The sequence below is a fragment of the Thunnus albacares genome, chromosome 2, assembly GCF_914725855.1.
Source record: "Thunnus albacares chromosome 2, fThuAlb1.1, whole genome shotgun sequence".
Taxonomy (NCBI): Eukaryota; Metazoa; Chordata; class Actinopteri; order Scombriformes; family Scombridae; genus Thunnus; species Thunnus albacares.
In genome coordinates, this window is record NC_058107.1 from 29,001,452 (window position 1) to 29,021,272 (window position 19,821).

The window sequence follows — 19,821 nt, forward strand, 5'->3', positions numbered from 1 at the left end:
GATGGATGAAGATTTGACACAATGGATAATATAACAAGCTTTTAAAATACAACACATTGGTAATGATGAAACCAGTGGTTTTCAACCTTTTTGGCTTTTGACGTCTTATAAAAAGCAGTGTGTAGTCATGGTCACATTTCAGATGTCTGTGAGTTGTTAACAGTGAACAAATAGTGATTTTTTCCCCTATAAACGTTCCACATGGTTTCATTTAAACAAATGTTCAAATGATCCAATATTTCACCAAAAATAAAAGATTAGAGAAAATTTCCAAAAACTGAAAACAGATTTGTGTATCAGGACTTTGTTTTTTATTCTTTCTTCTCCCATTAATCATCTCACGACCCCTCAGATCTATCTGGTGACTTTCTGGAGGGGCCTGACCCCTAGGTTGGGAACCACTGGACTAAATTAGCTAACTGTACATAAAGTAGTTCAAACTAGCTCCACCTCCAGCAGCTACAACAGTAACATGCCGCTTACACATTGATGCCTCAGTATTAATAATATAATGATGTCATATATAATAACATATCAGTCAGAGGGCCCAAACCAATACTTTTACTTTAATATTTAAAGTACATTTTTCTGCTAATACTTAAGTACTTTTACTTAAGTAGGATATTCCATGCAGGAATTTTACTTGTAATGGAGTATTTTTACATTGCTGTAGTGGTACTTTTACTTCAGTAAAGGATCTGAATACTTTTTCCACCACTGTTAAAAAGTAATATATACAATGAATGCTTTTTGTTTTTTGTGTTTGCCAAGTGTCTGTTATGTAAGTCCCAAATTCATCAGTCAATAAATGATAGTTGGCTCTGTAAGGAAAAGGCAGGTGAAGCAGACAAATAACTGGCCAAGGTCAGGCCAGACCAAGGTTATGGTCATGGCCGGTGTTCCCACCCTGAGTAATGTCATTGATAGAGTATTTGATTATTTGATTTTTTTGTATTTCTTGAATGCAAAGGGCTACAAGTTCAATGCATTCAGTGTTAGAACAAGTTGGAATTTCAGTAAATATATCTTCTTTTTTTTGATAAATGATCAAGATTCTTGCTGGTAGAAAAAAAGCATTTATAATGGGCAATTAAAAGCTGCGTAATGGAGTACATACAGGTCCATACTGTGTAGTCAAACTTGTATGCCTCAGTTTTTTTTCAATTACAGGACAGTGGAGTTATAATCCAAATTTCTCTCAAGAGATTCCTTCATGTAAATTTAAACATCTCCTTGTGCACTAAATAAAAAGTACTAGTGCGCCATCTACTGGAAAAGTCTGTTAGGCAGTCAGATGTTAAAAGTAAGGGAGGTTAGAAACTTCAAGCTTGGTATCAGTGTGAAGTCTTTGCAAAACACAATAAAAAACATGCTCATTTTATATATAAAAAATACTTTATTGCTATATCTAGAAGCTCACAAAGATCAGTTTAGATCATGGCTCTGCTCACATTGAAAAAAGAAGTATATTTGTTCCATGCATAAAATTATTCTTTGTACACTGACCAATTTTTGCAGTTTCCACTTCCAAATGTCATTACATTTAAATGTTTAACTGTAAGTTATGTGCTTAATGAAATCCACATTGCTGTTTTTCATGTACAGCTATTTATTTTTTGTACTCTGTACAATATGTGTTATTCTGTTCATCTTTTTCTTTGCGAGTTGTGAGACTGATCTTTGCTGGATGTCTCAGGTCTTTGGTTTACAGCTGTGCCCATGCAGTTGTTCTGACATGATCAGGTGTCATTCATATATTTTCTATTTATCTTAGATGTAGCATTTATTCATACTTGTTTAGTTAATATTATCTTTGACATTAATTAATTTATTGAGTACAGGAGTAATAAGGAAGCCGGGTGTGGCTGTGAAAATTCTTATGTGTGTGATTGAACCTTGTACTTAATTCTCTTGTCTGAGTGTATGATTGTTTGACCCTATAACAATATAATAATAAAGGCTTTTTAACTTTTGTACCTTGACGAAGCAGTGTGCCTTCACTTTTGGGGGAAATCCATTCCTTCATTTTGTGAACAATGATGTATAATGTGTAAATTAGCCAGATCCTGTTATAGTTAGCCTATGGTGAACAACAGGTGGTGAACAACAGGTGGGTGGAAAACATTGTTGTGGGTCAGGTTATCAATTTATAGTGCATAACATGTACACAAACATCCACCCACCAACACACACACACACACACACACACACACACACACACACACACACACACACACACACCACACACACACACACACACACACACACACACACACACACACACACACACACACACACACACACACACACAGTCAGTAGCTGACTGTTTGAACACATGCCTCATAAGCTGATAAGGAAAGTGCAGATGTTGCACTTTCAGAAATCACATCACTGAGGTCTAAATACCTAATTTATCACCATAAACTCAGAATACATATATAGTGCTACCTGAAAAGCAAACATGGCAACGTTGGCAGACTATCAGCTGGACTCTTGAGGAGGCAGATTCACTGTGGTTGAATCTGAGATCCAGAGAAAGCAAATAAGCATCTGTCTTTAAGTCAAACTACGCAGTTGACTACACAGATTGTCTTTTTGCCCTGTTGGGTTCATTGTAGGTTTATCTGTATAAGACTACTAGCTAAATGTAATGTAATATATTACAAAATGTAAGGCAGGAATGACACTATGCAAATGTCAGCTACACATTTTACATCACAGGATCCAAAGAGCAGCCATTATGAAAGAATCCTGTGATGAAACAAAATGACAGGAGTAGTTTCAGCTTGTTACAAAATGTGAGTTTTGGCTGGACCGCAGGAGATTTTGAGCTGATGTGGAGACGGAGCCAGGATAAACAGATAAAAGAGACACTTGCTGTAGAGTGAGTCAGGGTTCATTACAGGTCAACTTCTGAGTCAATCTGAATCAGTTCATACAGTGATCATACAACGTCATCTAAGGCCAAGTGTTAAGTCCTTTAAAGCAGGCACACCTATTATTTCAAATTATGTTATGATTAAGGAGAAAATTACATTTTAGGAGAGAAGGTGCGATCCAAACCAAAATTCATCCATGGGGAATTTTTTTCTTTTAAAGCAAGACTTATAAGGACTAAATAGTGAATAAATCAGAGGAAAAAAAACAAATGCTGAAAAGCTTAAAGCTTAATATGTCTTAGTGGATGAATTCAATTCTCAGGAATTTTTGGAAAATTAACAAAAACAAAACAATGCCAAACAGAACTAACATGTGACTACTGAGACAAATTACAGTATATGGAAACACTCACCACATAAAGAGAAATTAGTGAAAAAAAGTCTGGTGCAGTACACCTCAAAATACATAAAGTCATGTAATTGAATATTTATGGCCTTTATCTTAAAAATATGTGTGCCACCATTTTCTACTATGGCAAATGGCTGCATTTATATAGTGCTGTTATCCAAAGCACTTTACAATGTTTCTGTTGCTCATTCACCCATTCGCACTCAAATTCGACACACACATTTGCACTCCAATGGTGGCAAGCTACTATGCAGGGTGCTGGCACAACCATCGGGAGCACTTTGGGGTGCAGTATCTTGCCTAAGGACAATTCTACATGTACCCAGGAGGAGTTGGGGATCAAACCACAACCTTCTGATTTGTGGACAACCTGCTGAGCCACCGCCTCTAAACTACTAAATTTATAGTTTCAGTTTAAGTCTATCTAGTATGATGGCACTATTTTTCAAACATCTCAAACAACAAGGCATTTCTCCTCCAATGGCTCCCCCCCTTGATGGTGGAGCCTTGGCTTGTTGTAAAGAAACTTGCATGGGTTACTGTACATTTTTTGGACTTTGGCCAAGATTTCAATGCACACGTGAGCTTGGGTCCACATTTACAAGATAACAAAGGTCCTATAGTACTAGTCTTGGCATTCAATGTATTTGCAACAATGGTAGTCTGAACCAGACATAACCACTGTTACATACACGACTCACATTTTTTCATCACTCTCCACTAACCTTTACAGAATATGGTATTGTGGCCAAAATATCTGATGTTTAAAGATGCATCATACATCACTTTGCTGGTAAATCCCATAAAATTTCCACTGGTTTGAGAGAGAACTTTTCGGTCACAAATATATTCCCTATAAAGTGCTTCAGCCATGTCAACAGTTCACCTCAGCTGCACCTTTGATAAAAACCTCATCACGGAAATAATCACCCACCCACCCAAATATTAGTGGTATTATCATATCTTACCTACCTACACTGATTCCTGTGTTTTGGCTAATGCTTTTTTTTTTTTTTATCAAGGTCTTACCAAGATAGACAAAATATAGCAAATAATAACACTGCAAATCAGAAGACACAGTGTGGTTACTCAGTGTTCCTCATTTGATCTCACCATATATATCAGACCCCATATACTTGCTTGGGTTTCAGAGTATAAGAGTTTAGCTTTGAGATATGAGGCATTCATTTTTGCAATTTGGACTCTGGGTCTCTGCAACTTTTAAGGACACTGATACCACATTACAAAACATTATCAGACAGGTTACAACATTTCTGTTAGCCTGGTCTATCTTGTTCCTCTGCTTTATAGTAGCCTATCTGCTGTGCCAGACCACACAGCAGCATAGAAAAGACAAAATATATAATCACAAAGCAGAGCTGCTCACTGTTGCATTTGTGAGAATAATGTGGCCACAGATGATTCATTTAGTGCAGTTTGGAAGGGGAGGTTTTGCCTTCCTTCACTTTGAGTGTGTATTTTGAGATTCCACACATGCATTGGCGGCTTTTAGACTAATGTTTAATGCAGATTGATAACATCTTTATTTACACTGGTTGATGACAGCAAACAACACAGAAGGGACTGAGGCATTGGTGTGGTCGCTGAATGCAGACTAAATAGTTTCTGTACAGCATAATTATTATGGTAAAAATACTCTACAAAAATAAGGGAAAGACAGTCATTTGTCATTATTGTGCAATTGCCCTTTATAGGAAAAGAGAATTATAGACATATAGTATTGCAAACTAGATTAAACAGGACACGGCAAGAATAGAAAGGCTCTCTTAAATCATTGAATCAAAGTTGAGATGACACCACCGGTCAGGAAGGAGGGTCGTTCTTCCCTCTCACTGATTGGGCACACCCCTAAACGCTCCTATTTTCTCGCTCTCTCATTGGCCAATTTGCGTACTGTGAGGGACCAAAGGCCTGTTCACCATTGATCAAATGAGACGCCAGTCTTTTGTTTATACGCCTCCCACATAGACCGATCCGTCGGCTGATGTGGAACCAGTGTACTAAGGACCAATCAAAATCTCTCATTTTGACAGGCAAGATTACCGCGCGTGGACCGCGACCACACAATTCTCGTGCGCGTTCATGTGTGAGAGAGGTTCAAGACTTCTACGCGGTGCATGTGTTAAAGAATTATAAAATTAAGCAAATTGTATGTTTTTGGTTTTTTTTTTGGAAAATCTTATATATCTTATAAAAAAATATATATCTTATATTCTATATTTATGAAAACCTATATCTAACAGCCAGCATTTTGGCTAAAATACCAGTCAACTACCAGTCAGTATAACAATTAGGGTTAATAGGCTGTTGCGTTTGCTACCATTCAAAAAACAGGCATACTTCAAAAACAGAGATGAGGAAGTCTTGGAATAACTTGCTTACTTACTTAAAATATCAATTACATTCAAACACCTTTGTCATAGTAGCTGTAATGTACTGGGTAAATTATATTTTGATTGAAACAGTGGAAAAATTAAAGATAACACTCAGCAAACTGCGATGGTGGAAGAAGTATTCATATTTTACTGCAATACAAGTTGCAATTTCACAATGTAAAAATGCACCACCACAAGTTATACGTTCAAAATCCTCCTTAAGTACAGAAGTATTACCAGTCAGTTTTGTATTATCATATATTATATTCATAAATTATTGTTACAGATGCATGGGGCTGGTAGTTGGTGGAGGTGGAGCTGATTTGAGCCACATTAGTTTATTCTATAACAGTGCATTATATTTTATAAATTGATCATAGTTTTTTAATGTAAAATCTCAGTCTCTAAATAGATGAAGGTTAGATTGGATAACTTCTATCCCCTCAGGGGCAACTAGTTTGGTTGGCCATGTGACAAAAAAACAAAACAAAAAGAGAAACAGGTCAGAACATGAAAGACATACTGCTGTAACAGTAACACTAATGGCCGACCATTCGTTATGCACCTTAAGCCAGAGCCAGTGAAACAGGCAAAACATATGCAATGAAACCTTAAAAACAATTAATTGTAAAAACTATACATATACAGTACAGTACAACTAACTGTGGTGGAGGAAAAAGCATGATATTTGCCTCCGAAATTAAGTTAAGTAGAATTAGCCCATAAAGGAGAATAAAGTGGAAACATCTCAAAGTACCTCAAAGTTACAGCCTATTTAAGTGGGCAATAGTAACCTACTAATTACAACCTACTCATTAACATCCTCCAACTGACAAGTTATGATCAATTTGTGGTAGAATGGGATAATGATAGATTTGAAATGCGATATACAACTTGAAATGAAATATTGACTGTACAAAGGAAATATGGACTGTACTATAGACAAAGAGATGAAGTGCATAAAATATATGAAGGTGACAAGTGCAAAAATTAAATGTGACATGGATATAAATAATTACATTATGTCACAGTGTGGGTTGAATGCAGTGTACAGTCCAGTTTGATGACATATATTAAAGTGACAGGCATTAAACGAGGGATGTGAAATGTGAAGTCCAGTTTGATAAAAGGACAGTTCAGCAGTTTAGTAGGGCAACAGCTTCTGGAAAGGTCCAGAAACAAACAAACAAAAAACACAAACGAACACATGAGCACATCCCTTATAATAACAACAACCACAGCCATAAATTAAATTAAATACAAAGCAGTTTTTCTTTAAAGATTATAGTCTACTATACTCATGAATACATAATATGAATACAATCTCATGTAATATTCATACACCTGCAGCTCCTTGGGGCCCCTTTAGTATTGAGTATTTTGTCCTCAGGGCGGTGGCTGTGTAGTTTGTTTTCTCTACAACAGTTTTGAACAGAGTGCTCTTGAATGTATCTCGCTTACGTCATGACGCCGGGCGTGTCCTGTCAGTTTTTCCTTGGCTGCCTCACGCCTGCCTTTGACAGTAAGCCTTGCTAGCTGTCGCACGCTGTCTAACACTCAAACGAAGCAGCTAGCCGGTGCTCTAATTCAACACGAGCTCTCATCTCAGGGACAGTTAGCTTCACAAAGGCGCTCCGGAGTTTAGCTGCCGACGAAGGGACACAACAAAGATGTCTAAGGACACGGAAGGCAAGAGCGAGAAAATCATGGATTTGGAGAGTAAGGTGTTGTGGTACCCGGACTCCAAGAAGAACACACAGATGGATAAATTCAGGATACAGGTCAACGGGGACTACGGACTTAATCTGGGTGAGCAGAGAGGAGGGAGGAAGACCGACAGGGAGCCAGACAGAGAGATAGAGAGGATGTGTTCAGTTACAAGTGGGATTTTGTCGTCTCTTTGAAGCTTCTTTGGGCTTGCTAACTGAGACGAATACAAACAGAGATTCAGACAGTGCCTCCCCGCAGCCTGATGTTAATATATGTTGTGTAATTACTTTACAGACAGCTTATTACCTCTAATTTACCACTGTCTAAAGCTGCTTTGCAATGCAGCAGCTAGCTTTGGTGCGCACCCATTAGATATTTATTGCTATAGAGGTAGTGAGTCAGCATGAATATATATTTGGTATAGACGAAAAATGAGTAAGGATGTCCTTTAATGTATACCTTTCCCGTTTTGACAATAATTAGCTGTGTTTACAGCACTGCAGCTCTGCTCTGCATCCATGTCTGGACTCAACTCCCAAGTGAAGACCGTCTGGCTGCAGATATGCCAAGCAATGAAAGACAGCGGCCTATTTCACTTGTATCTATTTTGTATTTATACCGTGTCAGTTGCTGAATGCTGAAAAACTTGATTATCCGGATATGGCATGAATAGAGAGGGGGAGAGTTACGTAATTGGAGAGGTGGGAGGGATGTAGACAGCTATGACAGATGGGTGTGTGAAATGAAAAATGTGAAAATGGCAAAAAAAAAAAAGTGTTACACAAACTGTCTAGATTTAAATCCTTTGAGTCCTCATTCAGCTAGAATCCCCTCTTTTCTCTTCTCTTCAAAATCAGTCTCATTTGTTTGTTTATAGTAATCCAGGGTGCGAAAATCAGAGGGGGATGTTTTCAAAACGTTTTTATTCATGAAAATAAATCAGAACCACAGTGGACCTATAGAGACTGTGGAGTCTATTTGGCTATTTCTTGCAGCTGTTACAGTAACATTTATAAAAATATAAACTTAAATAAAAGAATTACGAAACTTGAAGTTGATCACTGCATTTGCAGGAATATTTAAATTATAATAGCCTGATATTTTCACTCAGTGATGTGAAGTCAAGTTCATGCCTTGTCTTTTCCTCATGTGGACACATAGGAGATGTGATCATATACAACAAAACAAAAAGTTAAATGCTAATTTAACCTTAATCCTACCGACTGGGGACCCGCAGACCTCAGAGGTATACTTTTTGTCATATCTCACAGGTGCTTTATTCTGTCATTCCAATTTTTCGTGACTTTGTCAATCAGTTTGTATCACTTAATATCATTGTTATCTGTTTCTATGTTAATTAGTGCTTTTTAAAAATACCAATATATTGGTGTCCTGGGGGACTCCAGTCAAAAGCACCTGATTCCACCTATGCAGTTTTAATAGATGGAGCTATGTATTGAGGTCATGTTTGCCGTGGGTCCTAATTTAAAGTATCACACACTATCAGGGAGGTAGAGGCACTCTGTCATTTTGAAAACTTTGTGGAAACATTGTACTTGTAATAAAAGCTGCAATTTATATTAAAGACAAGTATATATTTTCATTTTACACAATATGCAAGTTAACTGTAACTTTCCTAAAATAATAATAATTTGTTTTTTTTCAGATGACATTAATTACATAACTAGCAATGTTTTGAGTAGAAATAAGTTAACATTTTACTATGATGGTTGTTTCTTACAGCACTGTCTTGGGGTCCCCAGGGACCCCAGTAGATAGTCCTTGTATGTTAAATATGTTGGTAAGATGAGGGTTAATATGCCCGAATTAAATCTCCCAGTGCTCCTTTCAGTACTGTGGACAGCGCCACTCTACACTAAATAGGCTACAGCATATGCCTACTTGTCAGACTAAGAAACCAGTCTGCTTTGATGATGGAGGATCTTCCTGCGGAGGGGTCACTGCACACGGTGTCGTCTCTATTGTCATTGTCAAGTCCATTTCTGATTTTATCGTTGTTTGCACTATAGACTGTTCTCACATTGCAGCCCTTTACCTAGGTTTTTTTCTCCCTCACAATGAGGGAGACACATTTTTGTATGTCTCCATTGGGGATAAAAATAACTCAGCAGAGGCATGAATATATAAACCACGGGGATTAATGCACACCATGCATCAATCCAATGTCTTGATTCTTAAGAGTACATGTTGGTTAGGTTAGTTGCCAAATTGGCTGATAGAGAGGGCAACTCTTTGTCAGTGGCTGGTGGTTTGCAATTCTGTTTCACAAAATTCTTTTTTCCCTGCATCTTTCTCATAAATAATATATTTACAACTATAGAAACTACTACTACTGCTCACAGCTCATAGACATATAGATGTATATGCAAGCTGATGAGTGATTGTGAGTATGTGGTGCCTCTAAAGGCTCAAAAGCCAAAAAGGTTGGGAAGCGCTGCTTTGAATTATTCTTGGAGGTTTGCCAGCATTTGCTTGATCACTCTGACCTCGTGTTTTCCTTTCTGTTGGTCAGTGTATGTCAATGAAGAGGTCAAATCTTTGTAAATCCACAGAAATATTGGAATCGTCTTAAAATATAAAGTAAACCTAAGATGTCAAATGAAGAAATTATGTTTGGAGAATATAATCTCAAGCATACAGAACTATATGATAGTGTTTTGTTAATGCCTAATTAACAAATGCCTGATCTTTTCACCAGTTTAACCAGCTGTAGTAACTAAGTCACACCAGTAAATTAATATGTCAATTATAAATCTGTAATAATCACTGATTCTTTCTCTCTGTCCACTAGTTAACTACAATGACCTGTACCAGTGGTCGGTGCACAGCTATTCAGAGTTCTGGGCGGAGGTGTGGCGCTTCTGTGGAGTAGTCAGCTCCAAACCATTCGAAGAGGTGAGTGCGTCAATCTTCTGGTGCATCGTAGCCAAAATTCAACAGCCATATTTATTAAGAAATCTAAAACAAAAAGAAAAGATACCGAATGTGTCTGACATTTTGTTCTCAAAGTTGCCGTTAGAGGAGAGAAACTACTCACCAGTGTCTCACCTGCGGCAGTTTCTTTTTTTATGGTGCCAATTTCCTGGATTGTCACTCTGCTGCATTCTTATCGCTCTAAAGTCACACATTAACGTCCATTAAAACAAACTGCTTTATTTAACACTGTAAAATGGCTGTAATGTCCATTTGTGGCCATACTCTTCAATTTTTGGGCCTCATTCATGAATCAAATAGATCATGTTTATGTGTGCGGACAAACTGCGGTATTCTTTCATGTTTTATTTATTTATTTCCAAAGTTTGTTGGGGAAAAAAACATACCCTCTGAGTGGATGGGTAAATTTGTTTGTGGTGAGTTCTAGGCCATGAAGTAAAGTGTAGGCCAAGTAAAATATAACTTCATTTTGAAATACCAGATATAAGAAATTCCACCTGAGTAACTATTTACAACATTTTTATCATGTTTCCAAAAACTTTGTCCCACCGTAACGTGATTTGATATATATTGATGTATATGATGACGTAAAAAGGATTTTTAAAGGATTGTTATGTGCCGTCATCGTGCTCTCGTGACCTGACAGTCAACTGTCATTTTTTTTCGCTGTAATTTTTTTTTGGCATTTTATGCCTTCATTATGTAGCGGTAAATAGATAGATGATGTCTTTTAACTTTAAATCAATAGTTTCTATTTGCACTTCACCACCCATGCAGAGAAGACAATTTTGAATGAGGCCCGTTGTGTCCTTAGTAACTTCATGGTCGTATTGCCACCATGTGAACACTCTTCCTTATACATTACCTTCAAAGGAAAGGCAGTAATGTGATAGGATTCATTCTAAATGAGCAGACACAGAGCTCATTGGTTAATTCATCAACCACTTTCCAGTCAACAAAAAGTATTTTGGAATGAAGGAAAATCTCCAGTTGATGAAAAGTCTGCTTATCAAAACTATAATCATCCCTGTTTTATCTCAGCTACATTAATAAACAAGTAGATTGATTTTAAAGTATCTTAGTTGTTTGTGTTCATCATATAATTTACTGTCTAGCCTCTTAATGTTGCTGAGCTCCAGTATATTGCCACTCAGATGTGGGTACGTGACGTAGTACATTTTTCCTGGTGCTTACAGTAAGCTTATCACGCTGTGTCATGTTATTACACACCCCTAGTGTACACATGGATAACAGATTCCACGTCTCATGTGGGCCAGCAAACATTTTTTTCTATCCACTAAATAGATAAGGTATACAGCCCCACAATACATCAGATGGATGACAGGGATTAATTAACCTGTCAATCAAGCATTTTGTAACAGCGGATCCCATGTACATCCTGTGTTTGCTCTGGATTTTTATGACAAGCAGGTGTTTGATTGATGGTTTTTCTCACTGTTGTTTTGTTTCAAGTACAGCAGCACAATCAGCTCACAGTGGAGGCTAATAGTTGATCACAAAACAGTCAATGGCTTTCATTTTTAAATACTTTGACCACATAATTCCATTTGCATCCTCCATAAAAATTGTGAGGGCTTTCTTCAGAGCCCAGTGTAGATACTTTACCTCCCTGATCACTGAGATCTTTGTAATGATGTATTTCCTTTCCTTTTATTTCATTATTGTACAATGTTTCTCGTGCTGTTCACTTTAATGAGAGAGAAAAGCAACATCCTTGTTGACAGGAGACTTGATTCTGTGCCAGCAAGAGTACTTAGTTAACAACAACGCTGTGTCTCTCTCCTGTGTGTGTGTTTTATGGGTGTATAACAGGTAGTGGATGTATCCAAACGGATCTCGGATGTACCGGAGTGGTTTAAAGGAGCTCGACTCAACTACGCAGAGAACCTGCTCAAACATGCAGACCAGGATAAAGTGGCTCTCTATGCTGCCAGTACGTAAAGTATATGATGCCGATTAAAAAAACAATATAATAGGCTATACAGCAATACATCAGTGTTGCACCATTAGCGTTTGCTTTATTGATCCCCAGTGGTGATATCAACTATCCTGGCAGTGTTAATTCCATGTTATACACTATATACACAGAACACACACAGTCTTTCTATCCCCATCTACATTTAGTTTTTTCCTCCTTAGACACACACCACACATTTTATGTTTAATCTCCCTCATAAAACACACTTTTACACAATGAAATCACGCACGGCCGGTTAAGTTTCAGTAATGTTTTACTTATTTGGCTTTTATTTTGTGCATTTTGATCTCTGTATGTGTTATTTAGGGTTTTACTTTTCTTGGTTGCAGATTGCATTTACATGCTGTTCTATTTTGTCTTCATAATATTTATTTCTAAACCAAATAAGCAGAAAGAAAGTTGGGAGGACATGAACATGAGTTTTTGAGCACAGGATCGATGCAGCTGTGAGCGCGAGGCTGCATACGTCACTTTATTAGATTACCTCTCAGGGCTGTCACATACTAATGGATAGGCTCTTCTTTATTGCCCCATCTGTGCGTACGTGTATGTGCACACACACACGCACACATGCACTCTCCTTCAGGAGCTATAATGTAATTTCGAGAAGGCCCCCGTTGGTCACAATGCTGCGTAGCCTCTGTGAATGTCAGTAAACTATTACTTAGAGAGATAAGAGGGCTGCTCCTGTCTGTGGCTTTTTCCTGCTGCATCATTTCTCTCTATTTATGTCTCCATCTCAGCCTTCGCTCTCTTTCTTTTTCTGCTTTAATCTTTTTCTTTCTTTGCTTTGGATTTTAATTTCAGGGGCTTCATTGGCATTCAGCCCACCCATCTATAAATAAAAACAACATTCACGTACTATACTAATCCCATACTAATCAAACATCATTGGTTTTCTGAATAATTCTTTGAAATGTACATATTTTTTTTTCAGTTTCTGCATATGTGTCTCACTTTCTTTTTTTTTTTATCTGTGTCTCCTAGTGGAGGCAAACGATGAGATCGTGAAGGTGACGTTCGGGGAGCTGAGGCGTGATGTGGCGTTGTATGCTGCAGCCATGAGGAAGATGGGCGTCCAGACAGGAGACAGGGTTGTGGGTGAGTCTCAGATTTATTGCTCTTTGTCTCAGTGGGGGAAATCAAGAAAATATGGAAAAAAATATGTCATCATGTCTTTATATAACTTTTTTTATTGGCCAAGTTGCTCAATAAAAAGACACTCAAAAAAACAAAAAGAAAATAGCTGGTCGATAGATTCATCCCTGTCTTCCTGACTTCTATCTGTTTCTCATTTGTTGCCTGTTGCACATGGACTTTTTTTTTTGCCATAGCTATGTGTGTGTGTGTGTGTGTGTGTGTGTGTGTGTGTGTGCACAGTAGTAGGGAGGGCTGGCCTGTCTTGGCACAAGTTGCAGCTCTTTCTGAATGTCGCCATTTATTTTTTTCAAAGTTTATATTTGTACAGGGAGGAATGGGTGGGGGAGCATGTTTTTCTGCAACGCCCCTCTATACAGTCCTGGACAGATCTACACATTGATATCTCAGTATTAAAGAGTACAACCTGCCATTGACTACTGCTTTTGCAGCAATTGGAGCTTTAATGCCATTTAAAGATCAGCAAAAAGTTCTCTAAGGGTCAAATACTTTTAATATTTTTCATGTATAGTTGTTCCCGATCTCAGTGGCTTGTCACTAAATGGCCAGCTGTGGAAATGCATGCTGTATGTCGTGTCTGTTAGAGCAGCTCTTAAGGTACAGCGATGTCATGGGAATGCATGAGAACTGCATTGAATCTTATCTATCATGGTCTCTATTTCATGCTCTCACTGTCTCGGTATCAGGAGCTTCAGTTACACAGCAGTCGTCAAACAGGAGCATCTCAGATGTCTGAATATGTCGCTCTTTGAAACAACTTCTGTTACTACTCTTCTACTACTAACATTGAAGCTAACAGAAGAGAAACCCTGGTTGTACTGGACACTTCCTTGGCAGGAATATGTGATTATCAAGTTGAGTGTTGCAGAAAAAGAGCAGCCTAACCCTGTGAAAAAAAAAAAAAAGCCGGTCTGTATTCTTACATAATCAGTAAAAAAAATCATGGAACTTAAATTTCCAAGGCTCTTTTATGTTCAGTAGTATCCTGCTCTTACTTTGAGGCATCAACAATTTAGGCTGCTGTTCATGTTATCATATTGAGCTACTCTATCCAGGAATGACCAGGGTTTGTATAAAAGTGGGTTTGAGGTCAGAGGAAAGATGGATATTGCGGTAGGGAAATCCATTAGCTAAATGACTTAAGCGCTATGGGAATCTCATTAGAAAGACAAGAAGGAGGGGAGGGAGGGAGGGAGGGAGGGACAGAAAGGGAGAGGGAGTTAGTGAAGACCAGAAAGAGGAAGAGAGAGAGAGAGATGCCAGCTCCTTCATAACCCCTTTCTCCCCTCTCCCCATTACTTTCCTCACATATCTAAACACAAATCTGTGTGTGTTAAGTGTGTGCTCCCTTGTGTGTGTGTGTGTGTGTGTGCATGTGTGTGTGTATTAGAGTGAGACATGTCCATGTCCTTAGGTTGAAACTAAAATGGTCTTGTCAGTATCCGTAATCCAGGAGATATATAAGCACTTAGCTGATGAAGCCAACCAGGTTTTATACCAGGACATGAGCCAGCCCACACTTTTACCTAAGCACACACACACACACACACACATACACATGTATTCTCCTTTTTGTGCACTTTGCTCAACATCACCCCCACCCTGTTAAGAAGCTTGTATCTAGCCTTCACACCCACTATTTTCCATCCACTGGGAAATACTTGTTCTATTTATTTTATGCCATTAAAACACACACTGTGCAATCACAGTCTTTTACTGTTGGCTCCCCAACAGCTACACTGGAGCAGTTAAGGAAGAGTAATATGAATTCAAATTGTTTAAACTCTAACAAATAAAGATAAAAATGGTAGGAATAAAACCTGAAATTTCATCACACAGAAGCTGCTGACTTCAGCCAGCTCCAGAGCCTATGTAATCAAACAAGAGTAATAGGATTTCACTTCTTTTTCTCGATTTTACTCAAAATGTCAACTTCTCAAATACATCTGTATATGTTCAAGCTGAAATCCAATCTGAAATAATGTGAGTGGACAATTTGTGGAACAACCTTAGCAACAAAGTCTACAGAACAGACGGCTGTTTGTGGGCATGAACGAATGATCTGATGTCAGTTTGATGGGAAAGTAGAGGTAACATTGCAAACAGACCGTTCAGAGCAGGCTGAAGCCTGGGCTTTTGACTTTGAGGGAGCATTTTTACATACATTCACCTCATGGTTTGGAACTTTAAGTATGTTTAACACAGACATCAAACATTACGACATTATATAAATGACAGCAAGTCACAAAAAGCATGACTTTCCCTTAAAGTTTACCATGGAGCTGCTTCACAGGAGTTTGGTTCTTGGCTCCAGAGCACATGCATAGATGTTGTTGAGGAAGGATTCACTATCTTGCTTAATTTTTCTCAGCTGATTTCAAACAAGTGGTCCACAAGTCACAAGCTTCTGTAGCCATTATCCAATTACTACTCAACTCACTTGGCTAAAGCTCTAATAACTAAATCCAGAAAAGTCAGTCATTTCTGTGTCTTGTGGTGCTGTTTGAGCCCTTGAAATCAATATATGTGTCAGAAACTGGTACATAAACAAAATAGTAGCCAGATGTTAGAACAGTAGCACTGTAATGGTGCATTTCATTATGAAGAAGTGATGAACTGATGTCACATCATGTACAAGTAACATTAACATCTCGAAGCGCAATCTGGGTTCCATTCAGTGGTTACCAATGTGCATGTATGACCTGAAAAGTTTTATAGTTGTATGCATGATTAAACTGAAATTGACAGCCATGTGTGACTTTGACGTGTAAGTAGTGTCACAACATTCCAAGATAGTGATTCATAACATTGGCCACGGAGGCAGTCAAGCAAGGCGTTGTCGTAAGACTATGATCCATGACGCTATTTGTCCTGGTCCACTGTGAGATAATGCCCGTAGTGCCCAGTGTAGCAGTACGGTGATATATCAGCCTGAGATGTCATCCAGTTAGGATCAGCTTCCTGGTTACAGCAGGAGTCAACATAGCAACCAAACAGAGCCTGATTAGTCATGATTCATAGGAAGTGACCAGTCAGTCTACTGGACTGGCTGGAACTACCAGCTGTATAATTGTTTTATCATGTTAGATTAGATACATGCTATCAACAAAGCAGCCCTGTGTTTATAGGTAGCATGAGAGTTTCTGTGTTGAGCCTGGCCACTGATTTTCACTTATGTCATAGTTTCGTTTACAGACATGTGGGCAGTGGCCATTTTTGTCCTTTCTAGTACTGACCGTAGTCTAATTAGAGACACAATAGCAGTATTAGGTATAGGGATATGATACAGCAGTCACCTTATCACAGTATAAATATATTTCCTATATCAGGCCTGATATAAATATTATTTCATATACATATTAATTAGATCTGTGTATTACTACTTGGTTGATTACAAGTCTATTGCAGGCTTTTGTTTATTTTAGCCATAAAAGGCAATTTTCTCTGGAGGGGACATAACATCCTTTTTTTTTTTCAACATCATCTTTATTGGTTTTGTAACATAACAGCCCTTGAGCTGAATAATGCAAGAATATACAAAAATATAACCACATAGATGCCAGATCAGCCCACCCCTCCCTGAGTCAGTGTAAGATATAAAGCCTCTTACTCTCTGTTTGTCACACACAATCTAGAAGCAACTCTTGTAATGATTGTAGATGGCCATCTTGTTCCTAGATGATAAATTGCCTAACCTAGAGGTGAGTGCAGGGTAGCCTATACTGAGAGGAGAGCTCTTTAAAAGGGCTCCATCTTTAAACAGATTCCCAAAAGTTTTGATACCTTTTTTTAAACCATCGTTTTGTGATACCATCTCTAAGGGCTTTAGGTAAGGAGGGATTTATGTGAAAAGGGGATTTGTCATAAATAGATTGGATATCAGTGATTGGGTTTCAAGTAAAGAACGGGAAAAAGAAGCAAAATCTGACTGCTGCTATTTGTTTATGTAGACTCTGGAGCTGGCAGAAGTCTGCCAGAGGGCAGCTTCTGGGAGCTAACCAATCAGAACAGAACGGGCTCATCAGGAGAAAGGAACTAAAACGGCCTGTTTCAGACAGAGGCTGAACCGAAGGACTGCATAACGAGTTTTTTTAAACTGTAAATCATGCAAAGATATTCCAGTAGAACTCCAGAATAAAAATATAGACCTGGAAATTTGCATGTGATGTCCTCTTTAAATTGCCAATATTTAATGAATAGATTTGGTGTGTAACTTTCTGTGTATTTCCAGGAACGTTTGTCATGACTGAAGGGAAGCACTGGCACCAAGCATCTCAGATAAAGTGTATATAGAAAGTAAAATCCAAAAGTGGAAACTAGGGACATGATAGTCTTGCAGAGAGATGAAACTGATCTAAATTGGTATTGGCTGAAGTTAACATAAAAATTAATAGTCGTCGGGTAATGGTTAAGAACTTCAATATCATGCATGCCTATTCGATCTCTTATTTTCCATAGCGCAGTTATCAATAAATCTCTCTCTCTCTCTGATTCTCTCTCTCTTTCCCTCCCTCTCCATCTCTGATTGTCTGGCTGTCCACTGAAACGACTCGCAGTATCCTTGGGCACCACTTCCTATATTGATCAAGGAATATATCATGTCAAAGACAGCGGTTATGATCTCGGCAGTGCTTGTTAAAAATGAAATATTCCCAGCGCCCTGGTTGATATTCATCACTTGTCCTCCTCCCTCGTCTTTCCCCTTTTTACAATCTCACATTTTTTCTCTCTCTATCCAGATTGTTTTTGCTTACTGTCTTTCTGTTTCTCCCTCTTGTCTTCCTCCACTGTTCTTTCAGTTAGGTGACCTATGTGGTATCCAAGACAAAGACTACATAACATTTACAATTCCTCTCATTTTACTATTACTACTACATTTCACTTCATTTAGAAGACTCAAAACTTATGTAACAACAAACACGATGAGTCCTGATATTCCTGACCGTTCCTTTCTACTGCAATATACTATATTTATACACAAAAGCCCAATATAAACAATGGATCATTATCTTTTATGGCCTTTTGATAATAATATATGTAGTAAAGCAGTAAATCTGACATTTGATGTCACGTTCTGTAGTGTGAATCTGTGTGTTTTAATAAAAGGGATCTCATGGATTGCCACTTGAAGTAAATGTTTTCCTCTACTCTCTCTATCTAGGCTACCTGCCCAATGGTATCCATGCAGTGGAGGCCATGCTAGCAGCAGCCAGCATTGGAGCCATTTGGAGCTCTACGTCCGTCGACTTTGGAGTCAACGTAAGAAGAACCAAATGATATTGTGTGTGTGCGTGTGTGTGTGTGTGTGTGTGTTTCTTAATTTAGACTTCTGTTTGAATTATGATTATCCAGTGGCAGCTGACAGATCTCAATGATTTATCCACTGCTGTATTTGATCAAAATAGATTCTCTAGAATAGAAACGGTTTCTTAAAAAAACTGTTTTTATCTCCCAATACTGGCAGAGTTTGTTCCTTTTTCCATCTACTGAACAACACCGGACCACAAAACAATCTATCCATTGTCTTCTGTCAGTTCTTGTAGGGAATTCACAGTTGTGGGCACTAGAAAAGCAAACACACACAAACACATCCATACAATGTGTAAAGGGGAATTCGGTCGATCAGGAAAAAATACCATGTGCGTGCGTGAGTGTGAGTGCGATTAAATTCATCCTACAGCCATTCCTTCCTCAATGGTGCTTTTGTCATGGTCTCTGCTTTTTCTCTGGTGTGCTACTGCCCCTTGTGGCAGATCACTAGAACTACGCCTACAATAAAAACAAAATTACCTGTACAAGGAAGTCATTTGATGTTTACTCCAGTTTACAATGTAGATAGGTTGTAATGTATGAGTAATAATGAGGTCAGGGTATTTTGTGCAGACTCTTGATTAAATTACTCATACTCATACTCAGAGGGAGCTGACAACGCCCTCGAAATCTCATTGTTCTCTGTTACAGCCTCCTTCATCCTAGGCTTACACTAATATGCTCCCGTACTTGCAATGGTATTACTGTATCTTTAGGAAGAAGTATGTTGAACAGGAGATGAAACAGAAAAATTTAGAGTGTAAATACTGGAGGGGCAACTCTTATTAATGTAATTCTACTATACCTTTTCCATGTGTTTATTCCAGTGTTGTCCCTTTTGGTTAAAGGTTCTTATTCCTCTCCCTAAGGCCTTAGTTAATGTTTGAACTTCCTTTTTAACAAACATAACTATTCTAGCTTTACTTTTTTGTCAGTTACATTCATTTTTTTCTCTCTCATTTCCTGTTTTTTCATACTTACAGTATGTTCTCTAGCACTAATTAT

General features: G+C 38.1%; 1 protein-coding gene and 1 long non-coding RNA gene across 2 annotated transcripts in view; one reads left to right on the top strand and one right to left on the bottom strand.

Annotated features, from left to right (window-relative positions):
* The window catches only part of LOC122965403, a 29,101-nt gene extending 26,828 nt beyond the window's left edge, over nt 1-2,273 (bottom strand). Inside the window, exon 1 of the long non-coding RNA XR_006398221.1 lies at nt 2,242-2,273. This is a non-coding gene — a long non-coding RNA (uncharacterized LOC122965403). The remainder of the gene's footprint in view (nt 1-2,241) is intronic.
* Nucleotides 2,274-7,192: 4,919 nt separating this feature from the next.
* aacs (acetoacetyl-CoA synthetase) overlaps nt 7,193-19,821 on the top strand; it is a 36,485-nt gene continuing 23,856 nt past the window's right edge. Inside the window, exons 1-5 of the mRNA XM_044329489.1 lie at nt 7,193-7,493; nt 10,207-10,310; nt 12,183-12,303; nt 13,336-13,449; nt 18,668-18,765. Coding sequence (XP_044185424.1) covers nt 7,355-7,493; nt 10,207-10,310; nt 12,183-12,303; nt 13,336-13,449; nt 18,668-18,765 — 576 coding nt within the window. The 5' untranslated portion in view covers nt 7,193-7,354. The remainder of the gene's footprint in view (nt 7,494-10,206; nt 10,311-12,182; nt 12,304-13,335; nt 13,450-18,667; nt 18,766-19,821) is intronic.